Consider the following 24,631-nt stretch of genomic DNA (forward strand, 5'->3'; position numbering starts at 1 on the left):
GGCAACCTTAATGGCTAATTACACAAATTGGAATGGCCTGATGCCTCCGCTCCACTGTACATAGACCTACGAAATCAGCTCTTGGTCGATATCCCCTCTCTTAGTCTAGAGAGATTACAGATGCCATATGGCTCTTTAATCCCCCCCCCCTTTTCTAGACTCCCTGAAGACCATTCTCTTGTTAACCATTCTTTCTTCAGACTTATCATAAAATCATTAGATTTTATCTTGCTGGATGGCAATCATGTAGCAGATCTGCCTCCCTAAAACTACAATCTTGATTGGACCTGGGGGCTCCCCAAGCCTTTGTAGTTGCAGACTACATCTTTTTTTTTTTTATTTTTTTTTTTTAAATTTTTTTTTTCAACGTTTTTTATTTATTTTTGGGACAGAGAGAGACAGAGCATGAACGGGGGAGGGGCAGAGAGAGAGGGAGACACAGAATCGGAAACAGGCTCCAGGCTCCGAGCCATCAGCCCAGAGCCTGACGCGGGGCTCGAACTCACAGACCGCGAGATCGTGACCTGGCTGAAGTCGGACGCTTAACCGACTGCGCCACCCAGGCGCCCCGCAGACTACATCTTTAAGTAGGTTATAGCTCATGTGTTCTCAGTAGATTTTAATTAGTTGCACTCTCAGAGAAGTTCACTTTGGTATAAGTTTGGGGGCAAACGTCTGTAGAACTCTATGCTAAATAAAGAGTTTATTCTAGTTGAAGCGAATGGTGTCATTATAACAAATATTGAAGGGGTAAATAAAATGGTTGCTAGCTAGTAGACAGTAAAGCATTATCCCAGTATCTTATTCATATGCTCAGTATGCCTGTTGGATTGTATCACATAGAGCATAAGAATTTCTTGTCTGAGAATTCCTCAACAAGGGGCTTCTAGAAATTAGAGGTTTTATAGCCCAGAATTAATGACCTGTTCTGAGAGGCTCTGAAAACTGAAGGTTTTTTGGAGAAGAAGGTGATGTTGCTGCAGAGGGAAGGTCCAAACAAGAAATAAGGTGATGCATCTTTGTGAGAGAGCACACAATGGCAAATTGTATCCCTAATATAAAGAAAGATTGTGATGAAGCCAACTGAATGCTACCATCAGCATTCTGGGGCCATACTGGGGTCAGTAAGGAAAGTGACTGGAGGCTATTGGGTTAGTTCTTTATTACAGAATTGGTGGTGCTAGATCAGGATACCTCCAGGCAATTGCAAGACACTTAAAGTTCAAAAAGATCTATTTGTCAGAGGCTTTCATACAAGCCCAGTACCACATGGGAATTTCTTGGCACAACTGGTCTCCTTGTTATGAGAGCATATGGAGTAAGGTGGATGTATAGCAAACTGTTGATAAAGGAAACCTCTTGTGAATGCAAATAAGGATTGGCACGGTGGTTAGTGAGGCATTGATGGACAAAACGATCTATTTGTTAGTGCTACAGGATGAAAACAGTAAGGCCTTAGCTGGGTTTAAGTACTGTCAAAGTTAATATCATTCTTCAGGAACAAGGCCAAAGTACAATGACGCTTCATATTCTGAGAGGTCTTGATGGTTGCTAGGAATTACTGATTTTTCTTCAGGAAATCCATTATGGGGACATACATCAGCACCAAGAAGCAAGGAACAGAGGACTGATGATTACCAGCAAACATCAATTATCACTGCACATCCTTAACATTTTAGAAAATTGTGTCTCTCCAACATGGCACTACTTTTGTTCAGAAGCATTAGGAATCCATACACAGAGCTGCTGTGTGCTAAAACCACAACACTAGCAATCAAATCCTCACTTCTTCTTAAGTTTTATGTATGGGTGGTGTTAATATATTTGCCCCAGGATTTTTCAGATGGGACGGTTCAGAGAATTGTCTACCATTAATTGCTTTTCAAGATTCTCAACTAGATGAGGCTCCCCAGAGGTGGTCCATAAGGGTATAGAACTCAACATTTGGGCAGTGATCCCAAATGGTGACCACACTAAGGCCTATGGAGTCAGAAACTACTACAGGGTCTGACTCTATGTCTTTAGTGAAGATTTATTTAGTTAGGTTCCCTTGCCTGCCAGGTATAATAGACATAGTAATTATGATAAGACTCCTTCCCCAACTCTCACTAAATATTTGTCAGAGGTCATTATCCTAGACCATTTTGACTTGGCTATTAGACATACTATAACCTAAAAAAGGTTATTGAGGAAGAGGGGAGGAATCTGGAATTAATAGGGCCTTGCTAAAACATGTACCTGCCTGAAAGGCTAGTTCTCAAGGAAGTGGACCAACAGTTCCAATCAGAGTGTTCAAAAGGCCATGCCATCTGGTTAGTCAATAGCCAAGAGATCCAGTTTTTTGGGTCAGCAGAAGTCTTTAAATGGCAACAAAATACATAGCTGTATTGAAAGGTAGTAGAGCTGTGTTTCCATGAGGGTTGGTTTGTGTTGAAGCTGGCCTCTCTTCAAAAGGTGGAGCAGGTTCCAGCCTCCAGTAGAAAAATGTTGGTAGGATATGAAAAAAGAAAAGAAAAGAAAAATGTTGGTAGGATATGGGATGCAATTAGGAATTCAACCAAAGGTCTTAAACCAACAGGGAACTAGAATATAGACCAATGAGGGTGAAGGTGAAAGTCTTGGGCCTAATCTTAGTCCCAGAAGACTTAGGCCAACAAACTCAACCCAGATCTCATTCACTGGAGGGAATGGAGTTCCCAGTGTACTTTCAGGGATATTTTCATTGGCTTAGACTGGCCAGTTTTGCCTACAGAGTTTCAGTACTCTTGGGTTATTGGTTCCAAATGCAGAGAGTGCCTGCGAATTGTTTTCATCATTGTTGGGTTTGGTTTGGTTTGGTGATGGGTCACCAAATGAACAAGATCTGATTATTTAAACTCCCAGAATCACATAAGTTCTTGACTGTCCATGAAGTGGTATCACAGTTCCCCACCTGTATTTGAAATGTTAATGCGGGATATAAATTAATAAGGCTGGAGGTGAGAGGGATATAAGTTTACAAAGTGACCTGCCTGGGCTCTCTTACTGGCGAGTTGGGTTATTTATCCTTGCTGGGGCCCGAGAACGTTTGGCAAGGCAATCTCTTGTGAAGTGACCAGCCTGGCTGCAGTAGAGGCACAGCTGAGCTTCTTGCTGGCGGGCTCGTTTGGCTGGGGTGAGAGGTGGCTGGCTTCCACGCAACTGTATAGGCTCTTCCTTGGCTGATACATCTGTGGGGCTGGAAAAGGGTTGGTGTTGGATCAGGGAAGCCAACACTGGGAGCTGCGTCTCTGACTGTAGGAGCTCTGGCCTGTCACTACGTTTCTTGTCCAACTGAATACACTGAGTGATCAGGTCTGGAAGGTTGCCCATCATATCTGTGTCACTCACTTCATCCTGGATGGAGTCAGCTAGTTCCTCTTGGAAGTGGTCCCTCTGAGTGGTTTCATTACAGCTCAGATTTTGAGCAAGGAGATTGAAAGTAGAAGCATTCTGCTGAGAGGAGTTGTCCTCTTTGTTCATGGGGTCTGTTTCCTGTTTTGTAGGCTCACCAAATGATTGCTGGAACTCAAAAACAAACTTTTCATATTGTTTCAGCAAAGTGCTCTGGTTAGGCCCAGATATGACTCCACAACTTTCCATCTGCTGAGCTAGGTAGTTTAAAAAGAACTTGACTTGGACATCATCTGCAGGATTGGGGATCTTGACGGTCGTCAAGAGATTGTCAGGGTCACCATGAAACTGAGAGAGATGCTCAAGTGAGCAGGGTACAGACATCAACGGGGTTGCCAGGGCAGGCATGATTTGGCCCCTCAGTTCAGGGTTCTCTTCTGTCAGATGCTGTATTTGTGGCTGCAGAAACAGATTTTCTTCCTGAAGAGAGGAATGCTCTACCTGCAAGGTAGGTGGTGTTTCTGTGTACTTCTCCATTGTACCTTCTGGAATCAAGTGAGACTAAGGAGAACTGAGTGCCAGTATTTGAAACCAATGGGCAGACAGTAGGGTTTCCTCTGTTATCAGAAAGATAGTATCAGAAGCAAGTAGCCAAACCTGCTGGCTATGAAGCAGTCACAAGGGGACACTGAGAGCTGAACTGGAGAGATGCCAAAATTGTTGTCCACTACTCAATGTTGTCTCTTCTCATGGAGAATGTCAATGTTCTGCACATTCAGAAGTGACAAATTACCTTAAGACACATAGAGGATTTGGAATTAAGAAGACGAATACAAAAGTCACAGTAGATTTCTCTCCCCACCCACCCCTTGTATACAATATAAGGTAAATTTGCCCTCAAACTAAGCCTTTGATTCTCAAGTACCTCTTTTTTATCAGTGAATCAAAGAATTTTACAACACAAAGTGATCTTAGAGGTTATCCAGGGCAAACTCAGAATTTCATGAATGAGAAAACAGAGACCCAGAAAGGTAAAGATGTTTACCCAAGGTCACACAAGTACGTAATATCAGAGCTGCATGCTCATCAGTACTGCTGTGTGAAACAGCACTTCCTCCAGGACCACAAATGTGTTCATTTGTACAAGCTACTTGGGCATGATGAGGGCTCATGCCCCTTGCTATATAAAATGTGATCTGGAAACCAATACCATAAGCATCACCAGGGAGACCGTTAGAAATGCAGGCTCTTAGGTCCCACCCCAGACCTACTGAATTAGTATTCCACTTAAACCGATTTGCCAGGTGATTCAAATGTGCATTGAAATTTGAGAGAAAAGCTTCTCTAGAGAGGATTTAGTCCTCATTAGAATAATCACTGGTTGGACTTGAACCTCAACACCCCAATCCTGCATTGCTGTGGCGATCTGATTGCTGTGGCGATTTGATTGCTGCGGCGATCTGATTGCTGCAGTGGCAGTTAATCCATATTTTTCTAGATTCCTAGTCCTTATCTAAGGTCACATTTGGTTGTCATGGAGATGATTAAGCCACCACAGACAAGATGAAGAGGTGAAGTTGGAAACTTAGTAAACAAGAACAGAGTATTCATAGAAGTATAAAGATCAAAATGTTTAGCAGTTATCCTTGCATTGATAATAAGAATAAAGCAACCCATTAAAGTTAAAAACTAACCCCAAACATATGGCATATCAGTTGAACTATTGTGCAGCATAATTCCTCTCATGGTCCTTCCCTTGTGTAGCACACCATTTAATTGTATCAAAATCGGCCACTAGAGGGCAAAAATGTGTATCCTTGAATGTAAAACTTGATTCTTTAGGTTTGATGGCTTCTCCTGTCTCGATCTATGAAAGAGATTATTGGAAGACTGAAATTGTGTAAGATTGGTGGCCAGAAACTTAAGCAAAGACTAGCATTAATCAGTTGGATGACACAGAAGAACTCATTTGGGTCTTCATTTCCTCTTTCATCTAATGAGGATGACTATCTTGTCTATTTCAGAAGGGTGTGGTGAATATCAATGAGACAGTAGATAGGTACTCTGAGTGGCAGAGAGAAAGAGAGAGACAGAGAGAGAGAGACAGATGCTCCCCCAATTTTTTCAATGCAGGTAACAATACCGTTGGTGAGGCTCTTCCTTTATCGCATATTGCAAAAGTAGGGAGATACTGTCATATTCTTTCCTTCTTTCTTTCCATAACTCAACAATCTAGTCTTTCTATTTTCCAGGTGCCCATCCATGAGTTTATTGCTGCCAGTCTAGCTAGGTGTCAATTGAAAGGTAAGATGTTAGTTAATTAATTAATGAGGGTTAATGATTGGCCTTTCTCAAGGCATTCCCTTTGTCCTCAAATTTTAATGTGCATAAGAATCAACTTGGTCTTAATCCCCAACAATTCCTATTCGATGGTCTTCTATTCAATAGGTCTGGGGTAGGTACCAGGAATCTGTACTTTAACAAGCTGTCCAGAGGATTTCTGGTGTTGGTAGTCCCTGTGAGAAAAGCCACCCAGATGAACCTCAAGGAATAAATCCATATTATAGCATCATAGAAGAGTAAGAATGGGGAGAGGACACATTTGGAAGTAGGAGGCATTCAAATGACATAGAATAGGTGGTAACCTATTGTACTTCTGCAAAAAGCCCATAGAGCTCACACTGTTCTTTACAACTGTTCCTCTCTCTCAGACAGTAGACTGCAAGAGTTTAGCATGTAGGTTCTAGAGTTAGACTGACCTGGGTCCAAATCCTGGCTTGGCCAAAAGTTGCGTGGCTCTGGAATGTTATTTAACCTCTCTGAGAATCCATTTCCAAACTTTAAAATGGAGGTGATTTTGGGGTGCCTGGGTGGCTCAGTCAGTTAAGCAGCTGACTTCGGCTCAGGTCATGATCTCACGGTCCGTGAGTTCGAGCCCCGCGTCGGGCTCTGTGCTGACAGCTCAGAGCCTGGAGCCTGTTTCAGATTCTGTGTCTCCCTCTCTCTGACCCTCCCCCGTTCATGCTCTGTCTCTCTCTGTCTCAAAAATAAATAAACGTTAAAAAAAATTAAAAAACTAAAATAAAATGGAGGTGATTTTAATACCTTCCTCACAGTGTTGTAAGTATTAAATGAGATGAAAAGAGATTAGCACAGCTTCATGCAGATGGCACGGGCTTCATAAATGTTAGCTATCATTTTTCTAGGTCCGCAGTCTGTTATCTGACTGTGTTTTAGAATTTAATTTTTTTTGAATTTTTGAAAGGTAACACGGAATATGTACTGCTTATTATATAACACTCCCAGTTGTATCTGGGAAAACATCCCGTAATTAGGCAATTAACATTTCTGCAGGAAAATAAATGTCTAAATATTCATACTAAAAGAGATCAAGACTAGGTTTATGTCAGTTTAGGTCAGATTTGACACCAAATTAATGAAAAAATATCTTCCATTTTACAGAGCTTTTTGATTTCAGAATTGAAGATAAGGGATATGGCTCTCTCTACCAAGCTCCCCTGTTGGTTGGAAAGTATGACTATAACTTCTCTGTTCCTGCTTTCTGCCCTTTCCTTTGACCCTCAGCAGTTCCAGACTATCTGTCGAGCTCTCCTGTTTCTTTACAGAATTATGTATTCAAGGTGGCAGAGCATTAATTTTTCTAATTATGTAACATTGGTGAAACACTTGCTAAAATTGTAAGCATTTGCCCAATGCAAATTCTACAACGGCGCTGTTGTCAATGGCAATTGCTTAATCCCTCTAAGAAAATCTATCTTGTCTTATCATTTTGGAAATTGCTCTCCTTTTAGAGGTCAGTGGCCTTCTATTAGATTGTCCCAGCAGATCATGGGGTAAAGCATGCCAGTCTGGAGATAAAGCAGACTGAGCTGGGACCTCAAATGCACAGACTTCAGAAATCAGACTAGTGAGCCTGGACCAGATCTGACACAAAACTGCATACGTTTAAGCTTTTACTTGATTGGTATGTATTTCACCTACAAAAACAACAACACAAAAATAGGTCTAGTAAACTTCTACAAGCAGGCCATTTTGGTGTTTGTGTTCCATTTGGCTCAAAGACACGGTTGACAGTTTCCTTGCATATGAAACTATCCGTACTGGAGTCCCTTGAAACTCCATTTGGAGAAGATCCTGAAGTACCTTGCTGCTTATAATAGAGCATTGTGACCTTACAATACCTTATTTTCAAGCTGTTCTACCCAATATTTTGGAGAAGTTTTGACCTATTGCCATACAACTACCCAGAGCACTTGCATTTTTCCCCTTGAACTCCAGACTTTATAAGTAAGGGAACTTGTGGCCATGCGAGCTAAACTGAGACATAAACAATCCTCAAGAGGTAACCACAGGGACATACTGTTTAGACTTGTCTGGAGACTTGGATGTGACCCTAGCTCTGCCACCATCTAGACTGACAACCTTGGGCAAGTCACTTCCTCTCTCTGGGCCAGTTCCTGTATCTGTACAATGAAGGAATTGGGTTTCTCAAATTTTATCACACATAAGAAATTCTGATTCAGAAGAGTTAAGAAGAGACCCAGAAATCTGAATTTTCTATAGGCACTTCAAATGATTCTGTGGTAAGAGGTCTTCAGATTTTACCTTGGGAATCTTGGGTGACTGACCACACAGAGCTCTGACATTTGTCAGAGGTTCTCAAGTTTCAGGGTACATAAAAATCTCTTGGGAGTTTAACATGCAGCTTCTTGGGCTTCACCCCTAGACAGTGTAATTAAGTGGGTCTGGGATGGGAACAGATAATCTGCATTTTAATCAAGCTCCACAGATGATGCTGATGCAGAAGTTTCTCTGGTAACACTTGAGAAACCCTAGGTTTAATACTCTCAAAAGATCCTTTCTGCTTGAGCACTATCTACACTTTTGAAGGTAGAAAATATTTGGCTGCAAAAGTGGCCCCTGAGGTGTGTGATATGTGGATTGCTTCCTTCCAAGGCTCTGCCTGAGTCTGTATGGTCACATGCAAACAGTGGGCTAGTGCGGGGCTGGTTCGGGCAAGGTGAAAAGTAACTGGCTTGGGGGCAAGAGAGAGGGTCACAATTGAGCTGACCCTGCTCTCAGTCTCTATGGTTCCTGCTGGGAGGTTTGTAATGCTCTGCTCTGCCTGGGGGTGGGGGCAGAAAAGCTGTCCATGTATCCCCATATTAGAGAGAGAGCAGCAGCCCAGCTGGGGTCAATCTGGCCATTGCTATGACTCAGACCTCATACCTTCCTTTAACCTTCAACCTTTCTTCTGGCTCTGCTGGACCCATGGCCTAGCTGCTTATGAAATTACACATGTCATGAACGCTCCCTACAAGTATCCCCTGTTAGTTTCCCAGTTTTCCTTTCTAATGGGCATAACTCCATTAAGGAGCCACACTTGCTCCAGCAGCCTTCCAGCTCCATGAGCCTATTTAACATTCCTCCTAAGATCATGTTTCCCTGTCTCCTCCTTCCCCTGCCTACTCCGCTTTGCCTACTGTCCCTGCTGGCAGCCATAACACATGGCTGAATGTCCCTGATTAGTCACCGGCCAGAACTCTAACTGATCGTCCAAGCAGTACATGACCCATTTGCACCATTCATTTCTCTCAGTGCAGCAGAGAAGAAGACCTAGAAGGAATGGGTGAGTTTTTTTTATATGAAGGAAAAGACCTGGAGGCTGGTGGAGGGCAAGATGAGCCACTGGGCAGGTATCATAACACTGTCACAGAGTATTACAAATAGTTATCAAAATATAAAAGAGCATTACATGGAGTCAAAGAAAAACCCCAAAGAGAGACTCCATTTTGCCTCTTTATTGTACTTGCCTGTTTAATTTGGCCCCTGAGTGGTACTGACATTATACGGGTGGTGAAATGATGACTTCAGTGGAAGTAGGAGGTTTGCAAACTCCTGAAGATCAAGTGCGCTTAGAACTTGCAGCTCACAAGAGATGTTACACATATGACAGATAACCTCTACAGCAGGACTGGCTCTGAGTCTCATTCAAACCTTCATGGTGGGCCCCTGACATACCGGGAATGCAGAGGTTTTGCATTTGTATTTGATAGGAATGGAAAGGACAAGTTGTTTTTATCCGGTCGTACCGGACATTGTGTGGGTATTTGCGGTAATAATACGTGTCGTTTCTTCAGTGACTAATTCATGTCAGCTTATAGACTCTAATTGGTACTAGCTGTCTGGAGCCTTATTTAAAAGTGTCCTGGACCTGGGGCCGGGCTCACTGGTAGAATGCCGTAAAGCACTGCCAGTGTTCGCCACAGACAATGGAGGAATAAATGCAACATGCTGAACAGGTATTTGCCATCTCTCTACCAGACCACATAATCCTCACAGCAGTCTTGTGTAGTAGGTATAATGATTTGCGTTTTACACATAAGGAAATGAAGCCCCTACTTCCACTTCTAAACATGTAATCCTGCTCACTTCTGCTTTCAAGCTCTCTCCCCTCACCGGAAAGCCAATTACTTTCTTCTTCCTATGCCCAGCTCGCATTCAGCCTCCTTGATGCGGCTTCCTCTCACTACCCGGGTCCTTATTAATACCTCCCTTCCCTGAGCTGTGGAAGGACACATTGTTTGAGCCCTCCAGGAAGAAGTCTCTTTCCTGTGAACCCCCATACACTTTGCACAGTGCTGGGCCCGCGAGCCTTATATAAATGTGTGTTCATAGGTGGGGCTAGGAGAAAGACAAACAAAAGAATCTCTATGAGTAGTCTGACATGAAATTAGGATAAGAAAAATAAGATCGAATCTAGTCATGAAAATCTTGTCAAAACAAGAGGAGGCTGAATAAGCAAGCAGGGGCATCGAGTCTCAGTAGAAGTGGTCTGGACTTGAGAGAAGGGCCGGCAGGCCTTGCTATCACGAGTTCTTAGCTTTTCATTCCCCTGTTTTCCCTTCTTCCTTAAGCCCCATACATTTGGTAATCTTGTTATTTTGCAATCAAAAATAAATGATGGGGACTGGTAAAGACTTCTCTGCTACTTCTAGGTTCAAGAAAGCAGTCTGAGGTGAAATAGGTAATGGGGATTAAGGAGGGCGCTTGTTGTGATGAGCACTGGGTGATGTATAGAATTGTTGAATCACTATATTGTACACCTGAAACTAATATAACATTTTATTCTAACTGTACTGGAATTAAAATAAAACATGGACAAGTGTTCAGGATGGTTTGGATTATTAAATATCACAGCTGTCACATAATGTAGGAATTAAGCTACTGTTGAAGCTCTGAAACTGAAATTCAGCAAGTATGTAATTATTATATTTTATATTTTATTTTGCTAAATATATATAACATAAAAGTTAAAAAAAAATAAAGCAGTCTGAGAGGATGTTTTGCATAACTGAATGTGCACCTTGCTATGTTTTACAAGAACAATGTGATAAAACATTTTAAATTGGGACAATCTCAATAAAGCTGGGTTGAGCTGTTATCATACCCATCTAAGCACCATCTAATCAATATGTGAAGATATTAAAAGAGCAACCAAAAAGGAATTATTCGTTTCCCAGTCCCATTCAGCTTCACTCTCTATGTGTACAAAGATTCAAATATCTTAACCACTTTACGTTCATTATTTCATTCAATATTGACTGCAATTCTGCCATTTTCCAGGTCAGAAAACCAAGGCACTAAGATACTAAGTTAAATCAAGGGGCAAGGAGGAAATGGGATACATGTATAACTGTCTCCAAAAGACTCTCATGTAGAATACTTATCCTCAAGGACAAGGAAGGAGCTAACTGAAAATGCACTTGGGAGGGTGGGGGTGGAGATGGGATGAGTGTCTCCATAAAGTAATTTATGAGTTCCACATCATTGGAGGAATGTAAGCAGAGTTAGGATTACCACCTGGTGAGGAGTTAGAGTGGGGAGAATAAGAAGGCATCGTAAGGATGATCTAGTCCTTTCAAAGCTATAGATTCTATAACTTGCTTGAGGACACAGCTGAAATGTGGGCAATGACACTAAGAGTTGTTTGCAATCTAGAATCTGATCCTCAAATTCACAGTCAACCTGAACCTAACCCATCTTGCCTATCTGCAAGCTCCTATTCCTGGAGAGGACTCAGTGGCTAATGTATGGTAGGACTTGTTTATCAATTTGAGGGATTAGCTCGGTTTCTCTGTCCATTCCCAATGCCCCCGTCATTTCAAATAGTACATGCCGTTTGAGTAAACAATTAGGGGAAGAGTGGAAAAATTCTGATCTGCAGATCTCAAATAGTCATAAAATTAGCCCTTTAAATTTGAAATGAAAGGTCTTCTCCTGCATTCGTGCTCCCTGCTGTCTCTTTCATCTTTAATTCATTAAATGCAATTCACTTAGTGCTGAATACCACTTACAACTGATGAGCTGACAGAGTTTAGCCCACTTAGATTTAAACATTTTTTGCATTTCCAGGTCCTTGTGGTGTGCATGCAAACTGCAGCCCTATTCAAGGTGGAGAAAACTTAATATAAGCAATTTAGTATATATCATGTTTTTGAATTACAAGAAGCCTCCTAATAGTCAATAGTTAGAGAAAAGTATCAACTTTAGAGATGAAGAATTTGAGTCTCAAGAAATGGAAAATGATTTGGGTCATGGTCATGTTTACGAGTCTTATCGCTAAGTTCCAATCCCAAACCTCAGTCAAGCTTTCTCTCCCTCCTAGCCTTGACGATGAGTAAACAAGAAATACAGGGATTATATAGTGCAGAGGCAACCTTTTAATGTCATTCAATAATCCATAACATCTAGGGGCACCTGGGTGGCTCAGTTAAGCATCCGACTTTAGCTAAGGTCATGATCTCACAGTTCGTGAGTTGAAGCCCCAAATCAGGCTCTGTGCTGAAAGCTCAGAGCCTGAAGCCTGCTTCGGATTCTGTGTCTCCTTATCTCTCTGCCCCTCCCCTGCTCATGCTCTGTCTCTCAAAAATAAATAAGCATTAAAAAATAATAATAATCGGTAATATCCCACATACATGCAGAGAACTGTATGTGATCTAAGTATTCTTCTCCTATCTCATTGTCATTTTGATAAACTATGAAGTAAGCAAGGTGTGTATTTAACACCTCCTCCAACAGATAAGGAAAGAGTTGTCTAAGTACATACAACTGTTTAGTATTAGATCTTAGACTAGAATCCTCAACTCTTGCTCATAACATTATGTCCTGGAAATAGATTGAACCAATAGAAAAAAATCATTCACTCTGGATTTAGACAAAATTTAGATTAAAATCCCAATCTGAATTCAAAGCCAAAGATGTGAGACCTTGGGCAAGTTACCTCTTTGAGCCTCAGTTTCTACATCTGTAAAACCTGTATTGCAATGTAGCTGTGATGAGTTGTCTTGCATACAGCAGACATTGGTGATAGAAGCCACCCAATATCATATTTTCTGCAAACACTGCCCCTAGATGTTATGGATATAACATGGGTACCGAATATCCTTCTTACCAGTTCCAGTTTCCAACTGGGTATTTTGCGGAAGGTAATTCTACCCAAGTCTCTTGGTGTGGAACAAATGGCTTAAGCTAAAGCTAACTCACTTAACATATAACTTGCCTTAGTGTTTCTTCTTTGCAACACTCATATCACTTGTAATTAATTGTTATATGCCTGTTTTCCTTACTAGACTATGAGCTAATTAAGATAGGAATTAACCAATTTCATTTCTGTGTCCACAAGTGCTAACATATTTCCTTACATATAGAGGTGCTCAGTAACCCTTTGTTGGATTTATAATATCTGCCTATGACAGCCATAGTTAAAACTAGATATTAGCAAAGGTAGTCTTACTTTTCCCCACTCCCTATATATCACTTCTATTATTTTTCTCTGATGTGAGTGCAAAACCCAGCCCTGCTCCAGTGTATCTCAGCATGTTTTTGCTGAGATGCTTGAGTTAACCAGATAGAAATATAGGCAAAGATTTATGTCTATGGGACTAATGCTCTGCGGGCAATACTTCAGTCCCAGTCCTGCACTTCAATGACCTTAGCCAGAGCACTGAGAAGACTGAGAGATCCTCGAGAATGTACTTTGCTTGGATGAATGGGTTGTTTAGTTTCTTAGAAGAGTTTCAGTTTAGCCCAGGCCCTAGGTCAAGACAATTATCTAGGAAATTTAGAAAGAAAACGGATGCAAAATAATTCAAACAAGAGTTGTTTAAAATATGATATTTTAAACCACTCTTATGTGAAGACAGGAGAATCACTTACCTCTCAGATGTTGGGCTCCAAGTGGAATCAGGCCACAGTGGGACAGATCCTAGGGGATGGGAAAAGGAAAGTAAGAAGAGATGGGATTCTTTAGCATCCCAAACAGCATAAGCAACCTTAATTCTGTGCTCTTACTGTTAGAGTGCTCTGTTTTCACTGGCTGACACTCTCCAACCCTCTGACACTGGAACAGACACAGTCTGGTAAAGCTTTGGACTCTGCCAGTTGAGAGCTGTGTGACCTTAGGTGTACTCATCTCTTTGAGCTTCATTTTCTTTCTTTCTTTTTTTTTTTTTAGCCTCCTTTTCTTTATCATAAGATGGGGCCAATGATATCTACCACCATTGGCTATTCATTTATTCATATAATAAATTTTGACTGAATGTCTATTATATGCCAGACACTCCACTGTAGTAAGCCCACGTAGGCATGGGGATTCAAGAATTACTAAAGTAAGGTATGAAAAGTGCTTGTTGCAGTACCTGGCTCATAACAATGATTTAATCAATGATAGCGATTGTTTTAAGAATATGAGTTAGAAGGGTTTGGCAGTTAACAGCCCAAGCTCTGGAGTCAGACCTGGGTTGTAGTTACAGTATCGAGTATTAGCTTCACGTATTAGGAGAACTTGGGCAAGTTTTTTAACCTCACATACTTAAATTTTCTCACCTGTAAAATAAGTAATAATGATCATAACTGTTTTATAAGCTTGGGAAGATCAAATAAACATGAATGTGAAACATCCAGCAAGTCTTCTTCCCTCTCAAGGCTAATGACTTGAGACCAAAACAAGTCTACTTGGATCAAAAATAAAAAGCTTTTCAAGGAGAGTGTCTCCCTAGCTGCCTGAAATTTGTCTAGAGCAAAAAAAAAAAAAAAAAAAAAAAAAAAAAAAAAAAAAGTGAAAGGAAGAACTATTGTTAGAAGGGCTGACTTGGGAACACCCAAATATATAAATCAATTAATAACAAACATAAAGAAGCTCATTGATAATAATACCATAATAGTAGGGGACTTCAACATTCCATTTACAGCAATAGACAGATCATCGGAGCAGAAAATCAACAAGGAAACAATGGCTTTGAGTGACACACTGGACCAGATGGACTTAACAGATACATTCAGAACATTTCACCCTAAAGCAGCAGAATATACATTCTTCTTCAGTGCACATGGAACATTCTCCAGAATAGATCACATACAGGATCACAAATCAGCCCTAAATAGGTACAAAAAGATCAAGATCATACCATGAATGTTTTCAGAGCACCATGCTATGAAACTTGAAATCAACCACAAGAAAAAATTTGGAAAGTCCTTAAGTACATGGAGACTAAAGAACATCTTAATAAAGAATGAATGGGTTAACCAGGAAATTAAAGAAGAAATAAAAAATGAATGAAAGCCAATGAAAATGGAAACACGACAGTCCAAACTCTCTGGAGGCAGAAAAGGCAGTTCTAGGAGGAAAGTACATTGCAATTCAGGCCTATATTAAGAAGCAATAAGGGTCCCAAATACACAGCCTAACTTTACACCTAAAGGAGCTAGAAAAGGAGCAGCAAATAAAGCCTAAAGCCAGCAAAAGAGGGTAAATAATAAAGATAAGAGCAGAAATAAATGATATAGAAACCAAAAAAGAAAAAAAGAAAAGAAAACACACACACACACACACACAGAACAGATCAATGAAACTAAAAGCTGGTTTTTTGAAAGAATAAACAAAATTGATAACCCTCCTAGCCAGACTTATCAAAAAGAAAAGAGAAAGGACTCAAATAGACAAAATCGTGAATAAAAGAAGAGAGATCACAACCAACACCACGGATATACAAACAATTATAAGAGAATACTATGAAAAATTATGTGCCAACAAACTGGGCAATCTGGAAGAAATGGAAAAATTCCTAGAAACTCACACTCCACCAAAACTGAAACAGGAAGAAATAGAAATTTTGAACAATCCAATAACCAGCAAGGAAATTGAATCAGTTATCAAAAATCTCCCAGCAAACAAGAGTCTTGGGCCAGATGACTTCCCAGGGTAATTCCACCAGACGTTTAAAGAAGAGTTAATATCTATTCTTATCAAACTGTTCCAAAAAAATAGAAATGGAAGGAAAGATTCCAAATTCATTCTTATGAAGCTAGCATTACCTTGGTTCCAAGATCAGACAAAGACCCAGTAAAAAGGAGAATTACAGGCCAATATCCCTGATGAACCTAGATGCAAAAGTTCTCAACAAGATAATAGAAAATTGAATTCAATAGTACATTAAAGGAATTATTCACCATAATCAAGTGGGATTTATTCCTGGGCTACAGAGCTGGTTCAATAGTCACAAATCAATCAATGTAATACACCACATTAGTGAAGGAAAGGATAACCATATGATCCTCTCAATAGGTGCAGAAAAAGCGTTTAACAAAATACAGCATCCTTTCTTGATAAAATCCCTCAAGAAAGTAGGGATAGAAGGAATATGCCTCGACAGCATAAAGGCCATATATAAAAGACCCACATCTAATATCATCCTCAATGGGGAAAAATAGAGCTTTCCCTCTAAGGTCAGGAACACGACAAGGATGCCCACTCTCACCACTGTTGTTAAACACAGCACTGGAAGTCCTAGACTCAGCAATCAGACAACAAAAAAAATAAAAAGGCATCCAAATGGGCAAAGAAGAAGTCAAATTTTCACTCTTCCCAGATGACATGATTCTCTATATGGAAACCCCAAAAGACTCCACCAAAAAACTGCTAGAACTGATATATGAATTCAGCAAAGTTGTAGGATATAAAATCCACATATAGAAACCAGTTGCATTTCTCTACACCAATAATGAAGCGGGAGGAAGAGAAATCAAGGAATTGATGCCATTCACAACTGCACCAAAAACCATAAGATACCTAGGAATAAATCTAACCAAAGGGGTAAAAGACCCAGGGGCACCTGGGTGACTCAGTTGGTTATGCACCCAACTTCAGCTCAGGTCATGATCCTGTGGTCCGTGAGTTCAAGCCCCGTGTTGGGCTCTGTGTTAACAGCTCGGAGCCTGGTGCCTGCTTTGGACTCTGTGTGTGTGTCTCTCTCTCTGCCCTTCCCCTGCTCATGCTCTGTCTCTGCCTCTCAAAATAATAAATAAACATTTAAAATTTTTCAAAAAAAGAGGTAAAACATCTGTATACTGAAAACTATAGAAAGCTTATGAAAGAAATTGAAGAAGACACAAAGAAATGGAAAAACATTCCATGCTCATAGATTGGGAGAACAAATATTGTTTGAAAGCAATCTACACATTCAATGAAATCCCTATCAAAATAACACCAACATTCTTCACAGAGCTAGAACAAACAATTCTAAAATTTGCATGGAACCAGAAAAGATCCCAAATAGCCAAATAATGTTGAAAAACAAAGCCAAAGCTGGAGGCATCACAATTCTGGACTTCAAACTGTATTACTTAGCTATAATCTTCAAGACAGTATGGTACTGGCACAAAAAAAAAGACACATAGATCAATGGAACAGAAAAGAGAACCCAGAAATGGACCCACAGATGTATGCCCAACTAATCTTCAACAAAGAAGGAAAAAATATCCAATGGATATTCAGCAAATGGTGTTGGGAAAACTGGACAGTGACATGCAGAAAAATGACCCTGGACCACTTTCTTACACCATACACAAAAATAAATTCAAAATGGATGAAGCCTAAATGTGAGACAGGAAATCATCAAAATCCTAGAGGAGAACACAGGCAGCAACCTCTTTGACCTCGGCCGCAGCCACTTCTTATTTGACATGCTTCCAGAGGCAAGGGAAATAAAAGCAAAAATGAACTATTGGGACCTCATCAAGATAAAAAAGATTCTGGGGTGCCTGGATGGCTCAGTCAGTTAAGCATCTGACTTTGGCTCAGGTCATTATCTCACAGTTTGTGGGTTTGAGCCCCACATTGGGCTCTGTACAGACCACTCAGAGCCTGGAGCCTGCTTTGGATTCTGTGTCTTCCTCTCTCTCTGCCCCTCCCCCTATCCATGCTTTGTCTTTCTCTCTCTCTTTCTCAAAAATAAATAAACACGAAAAAAAAGATAAAAAAAAAAAACTCTTGCACAGTGAAGGAACAATCAGCAAAACTAAAAGGCAACCAACAGAATGGGAGAAGATATTTGCAAATGACATATTGGATAAAGGGTTAGTATCCAAAATCTATAAAGAACTTATCAAACTCAACACCCAAAAACAAATAATCCAGTGAAGAAATGGGCAGAAGACATGAATAGACACTTTTCCAACGAAGACATCCAGATGGCTAATAGACATATGAAAAGATGCTCAATATTACTCATCATCAGCGAGTGACAGATCAAACCACAATGAGACACTACCTCACACCTGTCAGAATGGCTAAAATGAACAACTCAGGCAACAACAGATGTTGGCAACGATGCAGAAAAAAGGGAACCTTCTTACACTGTTGGTGGGAATGCAAACTGGTGCAGTCACGCTGGAAAAGAGTAAGGAGGTTCCTCAAAAAATTAAAAATAGAACTACGTTATGACCTAGCAATTGCACTACTAGGTATTTATCCAAAGGATACAAAAATGCTGATTCGAAGGGGCACATGCAGCCCAATGTTGATAGCAGCACTATCCACAATAGCCAAAGTATGGAAAGAGCCCAAATGTCCATCAGTGGATGAATGGATAAAGAAGATGTATATATATCACAATGAAATATTACTTGGTGATCAAAAAGAAAGAAATATTGCCATTTACCACAAAGTGGATAGAACGAGAGGTTATTATGCTGAGTGAAATAAGATAACAGAGAAGGAAGCAAACCATAAGAGACTCTTAAATATGGAGAACAAACTGCAGGTTGCTGGATGGGAGATGGGTGGGGGGATGGGCTAAATGGGTGATGGGCATTAAGGTTGGGATGGACACTGGGTGTCCTATGGAAGTGATGAATCATTGAGTTCTACTTCTGAAACCACTACTACACTGTATTTTAACTAACTTGTATTTAATTAAATACATTAAATTAATTAAGAAAAAAGAAGGGCTGATAACTCTGATGACATTCTAAGTACAGATATGGTAGGGAAATAGTTTATAGGTGACATAAACAATTCCCTTCTTCACATTCATCACAAGTGAGAACATACTCTCATTGTATGTGTGGCCCCTTCTTATAATACACTCAAAATAGCTCCTTTGCAAAGCCCTTCTGTCTTCAGTCCCAGATTTCAGCAAAGTCACGTCTACTTCTCTCATATTTCTAATAGGTCGTATTTCCAATAAGGCTTAGTTCTTTCCACTTGTGTTTCTGTGTTCTTGATGAACTCGGTATCTAAGATGTTGCTGCCATTGACACTTGGACTGACCAAAGAATAACTGGGGATGCAAAGGGACCAGAAGTCACATGACTTTGCAGAAATCTAGCCTCAGCTTGGCTTTAAAGAAAATCTGGGGGGATACTGGGGGTATAACTCATGCACGATAAAATTCATCAATTTAAAATATACAGCTAATGAGTTTTGATAAATACATACATCTGTGTAAACTCCACAACATTTGAAATATATATAGTTTCAATATATATAGATTTGTCTTTTCTGGGTATTCCATATAAATGTAATAATACAATAAGTGGTCTTTTGTGATTGGCTTCTTTCACTTAGCATAGTTTTGAGGTTCATTCATGATCATGGATATATCAGTACTTCGTTTCCTTTTATTTCCTTTTTTATATTAAATATAATTTATTGTCAAATTGGTTTCCATACAACACCCAGTGCTCATCCCAACAGGTGCCCTCCTCAGTGCCCATCACCCACTTTCCCCTCTCCCCACCCCCCATCAACCCTCAGTTTGTTCTCAGCATTCAAGAGTGTCTTACGGTTTGTCTCTCTCCCTCTCTGTAACTTCCAAAAATATTTTATTGTATTGATACACTACATCATGTCTCACTTTGCTGATGAACATTTGGGTTGTTTCCAGATTTGGAACATTACGAATAAAGCTGCTGTAAACATTAGTGTACAAGTTTGTGTGCATACATATATTTTCACTTTTTATTGGGTTACCTAGGAGTAAGTCATGTGGTAAGACTCTTTACAAGATACTGAAAACTATTTCCTAAAGTGGTTATACCATTTTACATTCCCATCAGCAGTGTATGAGTATTTCAGTAATGAACTTTTGCCAACACTTGACATTGTCAAGTGTTTTACATTTTATTTGTGTGGTTTTTTATGTGAGATTCTGAAGGGCCATGAGCCATTTGTTCTTTCTCCTGCTGGCTGCTCACTATTATCCCTATCCCTATTTCCTTTAAAGAATATCGTAATGGGAGAAGAAGTTGTATTAGGGGTAAGGCATCAAGAAAGCTACTGTTACCTTTCCAAAGAGCCTTCATGGGAATAAGGAAGCAGTGTAATTCTGTGAAGAACAAACATTAATAGTATGGAAGCTTGAGGCAGATCTGGGATTCTTACAGCCCAGAACTTTCTACAATTTAGAACTGCCTAACAACAAAGTCAATTTCATTTAAAAAAAAAAAAAAAGAGCTTTCTATCGCTGGAGGTATTCAAGTGGTTGGACAAACTACTTGTAGGGGATGTTCTGAAACAGATTCATGTACCAGACAAAGGTTGGATGAATGTCCTCAAATGTTTCTATGAGAGTGTGAAGTAGACAATATTGAAATTTTGTGACTTCTGACTCTCTGCTTTCTGCCTTTTTACCTGGACTTCTGGCTGACCCACAATCCTTAATGCCCTGAAATCATAAATGTCTGAAAATCAATCCTCACTCAAATAAGCTGAAGGTTTTTCTTTCCCAGTGTCTGAGTTGTAGTACATTCTCCAAACAAGAAGTTCTAATGGTAGAATTTCAGGCAAAGTAACAACAGTGAGTAATATATTTTGGCTAGAATCTCCTGCCTGTCATCACTCACATTAGACATAGCACCCCTAGATCATGATCCAGTCTACCTACTGGCTAATAATGTGGGGCTTGAGAGAAGTCAAAGAGAAAGAAAGCTAATGCTTCCAAATATGATTTTCAAAGCAGGGCAATGGATGAAGACTAACAAACTCCTTCTCAGCTTGGTTTTCACATCCACATAGACCTATCAAAAATTGTCCATCTGCCAACTCTTTTTTTATATCCAACACCCTCTAGCACTGATATGGTACTGCATGTTTTTAGAATAGTGCTTACATCGACTGACAGCTTTTTTTTATATATATATACCCATCAGGAGTGATGTATCTTTTATTCATCTTCACACTTTAAGTGTCTGTCAGACTGTCAAGTCACCCTATCTTCTGTAAGGATATATCACCACAAAGGAAACTGGTTGTGACCTGCCACCAGGCCTCAGGGGTTCACTCTGCAGGGAGACTTTGAAGATCCACACCACAGTAAAAGATCTCCAAGCTGCAGGATCCCCTTCTTCATAAAAACAAACCAAGAAAGAAATAGGATGAAATTGCATCAAGAAAATGTTTATTTAAAACTGAAGATGAAGTTGTGTATATGAGTAAGCAAAAACAATGGAATCAGTATACTCAGGGATGGCTAAAACACCAGCTATGAAATGGATTTGAGTTGACCTATAGTGGAGGCAGGGCATTGGGCTAAGCGGCCTCAAGCGTATTTGTCATTGATAGTGGCAGCTGTATAGAGGACGCTTTGCGTTCCTCTTCCTTCCATCCTTTTTTTTCTTTTCTGCTGCCCAGATGGCTTTTAATTATTCTCATATGTAAGTATCATTTATAAGTGTATTGGCAGATTATTTTTCAAAATCAAAAGAGAATATACTGTGGGTAGCATCATCTTGAAATTTGAAGTCTCCCTCTTCTGGGTCATTCCAGGAAGTTAATTGAGACACAGAGAGGGAATATGATCAACTCTCAGTGTTTCTAGGAGAAAGAAATGGAACTCTTAACTTACCATATCCAACCAGGGCCCCAGAGAGAGGGCTGAAAGCCTAAATATCAATAGTGGGGAAGCCATGGTTTTAACTCAGTCAACTTTGGCCATCATTGCAGAGGATAAAGGAATGCTTGGCCACTAACTTTACTGTGGATATAGTGTTTTGAACTCAAGACTGCATTCCAGTTCTCCAAAAGCCTACCCTTGATTTGGTGGTATAGATGAGGGGTTAATCTGCTGAAAGCCCTCATGACCCTACCAGTATTGGCTCAAGAACCAGTGTGAGTTGAGGTCTACCAATAAAGCCTCTAAGAAGATGGAGCTATGGAAAGCTGGAGAAAGCTGATGGGTTAACTTCCCTGATTCTGGATTCTATATGGACATTGGCTCCCACACTGTTCATTATGTTAAAGCTTCATAGCTTCCATGATCTCCCAAGCAACTGAACTTTGCTGAGTTCAGAACCCACATGTCACAGGTATTACTACTTAGTGAAAGATGAGCAACACGAGCTCAGTTCAATGTAATTGAATGGCTTCTCTGGCTCTATCAGCAGATTAGTCAGGAAGGAACCTTTGCTCAAAGTTCTGGGTAGTTAGTATGACAACCAGCTAATCATGACCTAAAATAAATCTATGTATTAAACCTCTGGGAAATCTATAAGATCCAGGGTCATGACTCCAAACCAACTTGTGTTCATAAAGATGAGTAGGAACTTTACAAAGACAAAAATCATTTTTGAAAAATAATGAAAACAGGCGTTTCGTTGCTGCAGACCCATAGCCTTTTGTACCAGCTTACACAATGGGCACTGGGCCCACCCCCAACAATGTTAAAAGAAATAAAACACGTGATGGATATGAGTTCCAAAGAGAGACAACCAATAACTCCACCACCACCACCACCACCACTCAGAGAGTACTTATTTGGGGATGAATGCGGCATTCCTGTTCTATTACTAATTTCATTTAATCATGAAAATAAGCTAACAAAGGCATTCTTAGCCTCATTTCACTGATAAATTGAACCTGAAAGAATAGATGGCTTGCCTAAGACCCCACAGTAAGTAAGTGGAAGAGCCTAGATTCAAACCTAAATCTATCTGACACAAAAGCCTAGTTTTATAAACTAATCATGCTGAACTGCCTGGTAGAGATGATCTAGTAACAAATATGCTGGCATTGAGGGAAGAATCAATTTTTTAATTCGTGGAAACTCTTAAGTTCCTAATTTTTTCCCTCTCCATCCCTCCATTCATTATCTGCCATTCCACTTTTCCCAGGGAAAAGATACAGAAATCTGGGATAGCTGAGTTAGGAAAGCAGGCAGAAGCCAATGACCAACATAAGTTTGGAGGGATTTCTGTGGAATTTGTTCATAATTTCCATATATTATAATTGATATGTGAAAGACACCATTTCTGTTTTATAGATGGTGAATCCAAAGGGTATAATATCTACTATGGGGCCCCAAAACCCTCAACACTAGTCCAATGTTTCTTATTTAATAGGCTATCCTGTGACTGTCATTAGGGCTTCCTACTGACTGCTGCCTTTTTCTGAGTGATGAGGAGATGACCCATGCAGCAGAATTAGTGTTTGGGGCCTGTTCTGTGTCTAGCCCAGAGGGACAGACTGAAAGTTATACTGAACAACAGAGCTTGGGTTATACTTCTTACATCTGGGGTGCTAGAGAAGCCAGTGGAAATTTACTCTGGAAGTTCTACAATGAGAAATAAATTCCTCCTTTCACAATTGGAGGAAAAGTGATTTATCAGGGACTGCAAAGGAATTCTCTGGTTATTCTACATCTCTCATCAATCTCTATAAATATACATATAGAACAGAGCAACAAATCATATTTTCTTTCAGAAACACTGTTCTGTGTTCATGAGGAGACTGGTAATTTTATGAGACCTATTGATTTTTCCTAAAATAATATGATTTAGTCTTGAACTCCCATGCTCACAGATGAGGAGACGAGGGGTTGGCACTTTCAATTATCGAGAAGATTTTTTTTTCCATTGTGAGGCAGAGGTTAAGGTTTTTTTTCAAATATCTATGGCTTCTCCATCCCGCTTTCACATTTTCCCCATGAAATATCCATAGCAAATCAGCTTTGCTAAAGAGGAAATGATGCCAAGTTAATTTAGAAGAAAAAACTCTAGTATCGTATTTATAATAAAATAACATACAAACCATGACATGTTTTTTGCACAGATATTAAATTTATTATATAATTCAAAGAAAATACATTTTTGAAATCAAGCTAATATTTTCAAAATTTGGGTGAAATAGCATGAAAAGGTTAAACCTGACTATCTGATCACTATCTTTCCTAAAGGGGTAAAAGAGAGAAATAAAGTGTGTGTATTTGAATTTAATAATCTAATGGATTATCATATCCTTAAGAAATAAATGGAGGTGGGGGAATAGGTTAAACAGGCGATAAGGATTAAGGAGGGCACTTTTTGCGAGCAGTGGGTGTTGTATGTAAGTGATGAATCACTAAATTCTATACCTGAAACTAATATTGCACTGTATGTTAACTAGCTGGAATTTAAATAAAACCTTGGGGGGGGGGGGGAGAAATAAATGCTTAAAAAAGAAATTTTAAAAGTCTTTCTTCATGCTTTGTCAATAGTTCTCAAGACAACATTGTTTGGCTCATTTTGGATTCTTTCTAGCTTCCTCCTCACATTGGGTTTTCTTCAGCCTCCTCTCTGGCACCTTCTAAACCTTCTGCTTTCCTTCCACCTCCATCTCTCCTACCAAAAATGAGCTCAAATCCAAAGGAAGCCAATTACTGGAGATGTGTCATGAGTGCATGGAGAGTTTGTTAGCAATCACTTCTTTCAAAATTGTTTCCTTTACAAAATATATTTTCCAAAAATGAAAAAAAATCTCCCCGAAGACTGTAATACGTTTTCATAAAACTCTCAAGGAGATCAGAATAGTAACTGCTTAAAGTTGTACATAAATTATAAACAATCACACAGAGGTGCCAAACACAAAAAAAATCAAATGGATACACAGCTGGTATTCAATCTGAGTATGTTCTGAAGAAGAACT

The 24,631-nt window shown here is 39.8% G+C and overlaps 1 protein-coding gene across 1 annotated transcript in view; it reads right to left on the reverse strand.

Moving 5' to 3' along the window:
* Positions 1-576: 576 nt before the first annotated feature.
* RTL4 (retrotransposon Gag like 4) overlaps positions 577-24,631 on the reverse strand; it is a 352,755-nt gene continuing 328,700 nt past the window's right edge. Inside the window, exons 2-3 of the mRNA XM_081793502.1 lie at positions 13,612-13,660; positions 577-4,165 (exon numbers count right to left, since the gene is read on the reverse strand). Of these exons, the coding sequence (XP_081649628.1) occupies positions 3,022-3,909 (888 nt within the window). The 5' untranslated portion in view covers positions 3,910-4,165; positions 13,612-13,660 and the 3' untranslated portion in view covers positions 577-3,021. The remainder of the gene's footprint in view (positions 4,166-13,611; positions 13,661-24,631) is intronic.

The sequence above is a fragment of the Panthera onca genome, chromosome X (genome assembly GCF_046562875.1).
Source record: "Panthera onca isolate mPanOnc1 chromosome X, mPanOnc1 haplotype 2, whole genome shotgun sequence".
Taxonomy (NCBI): domain Eukaryota; kingdom Metazoa; phylum Chordata; class Mammalia; order Carnivora; family Felidae; genus Panthera; species Panthera onca.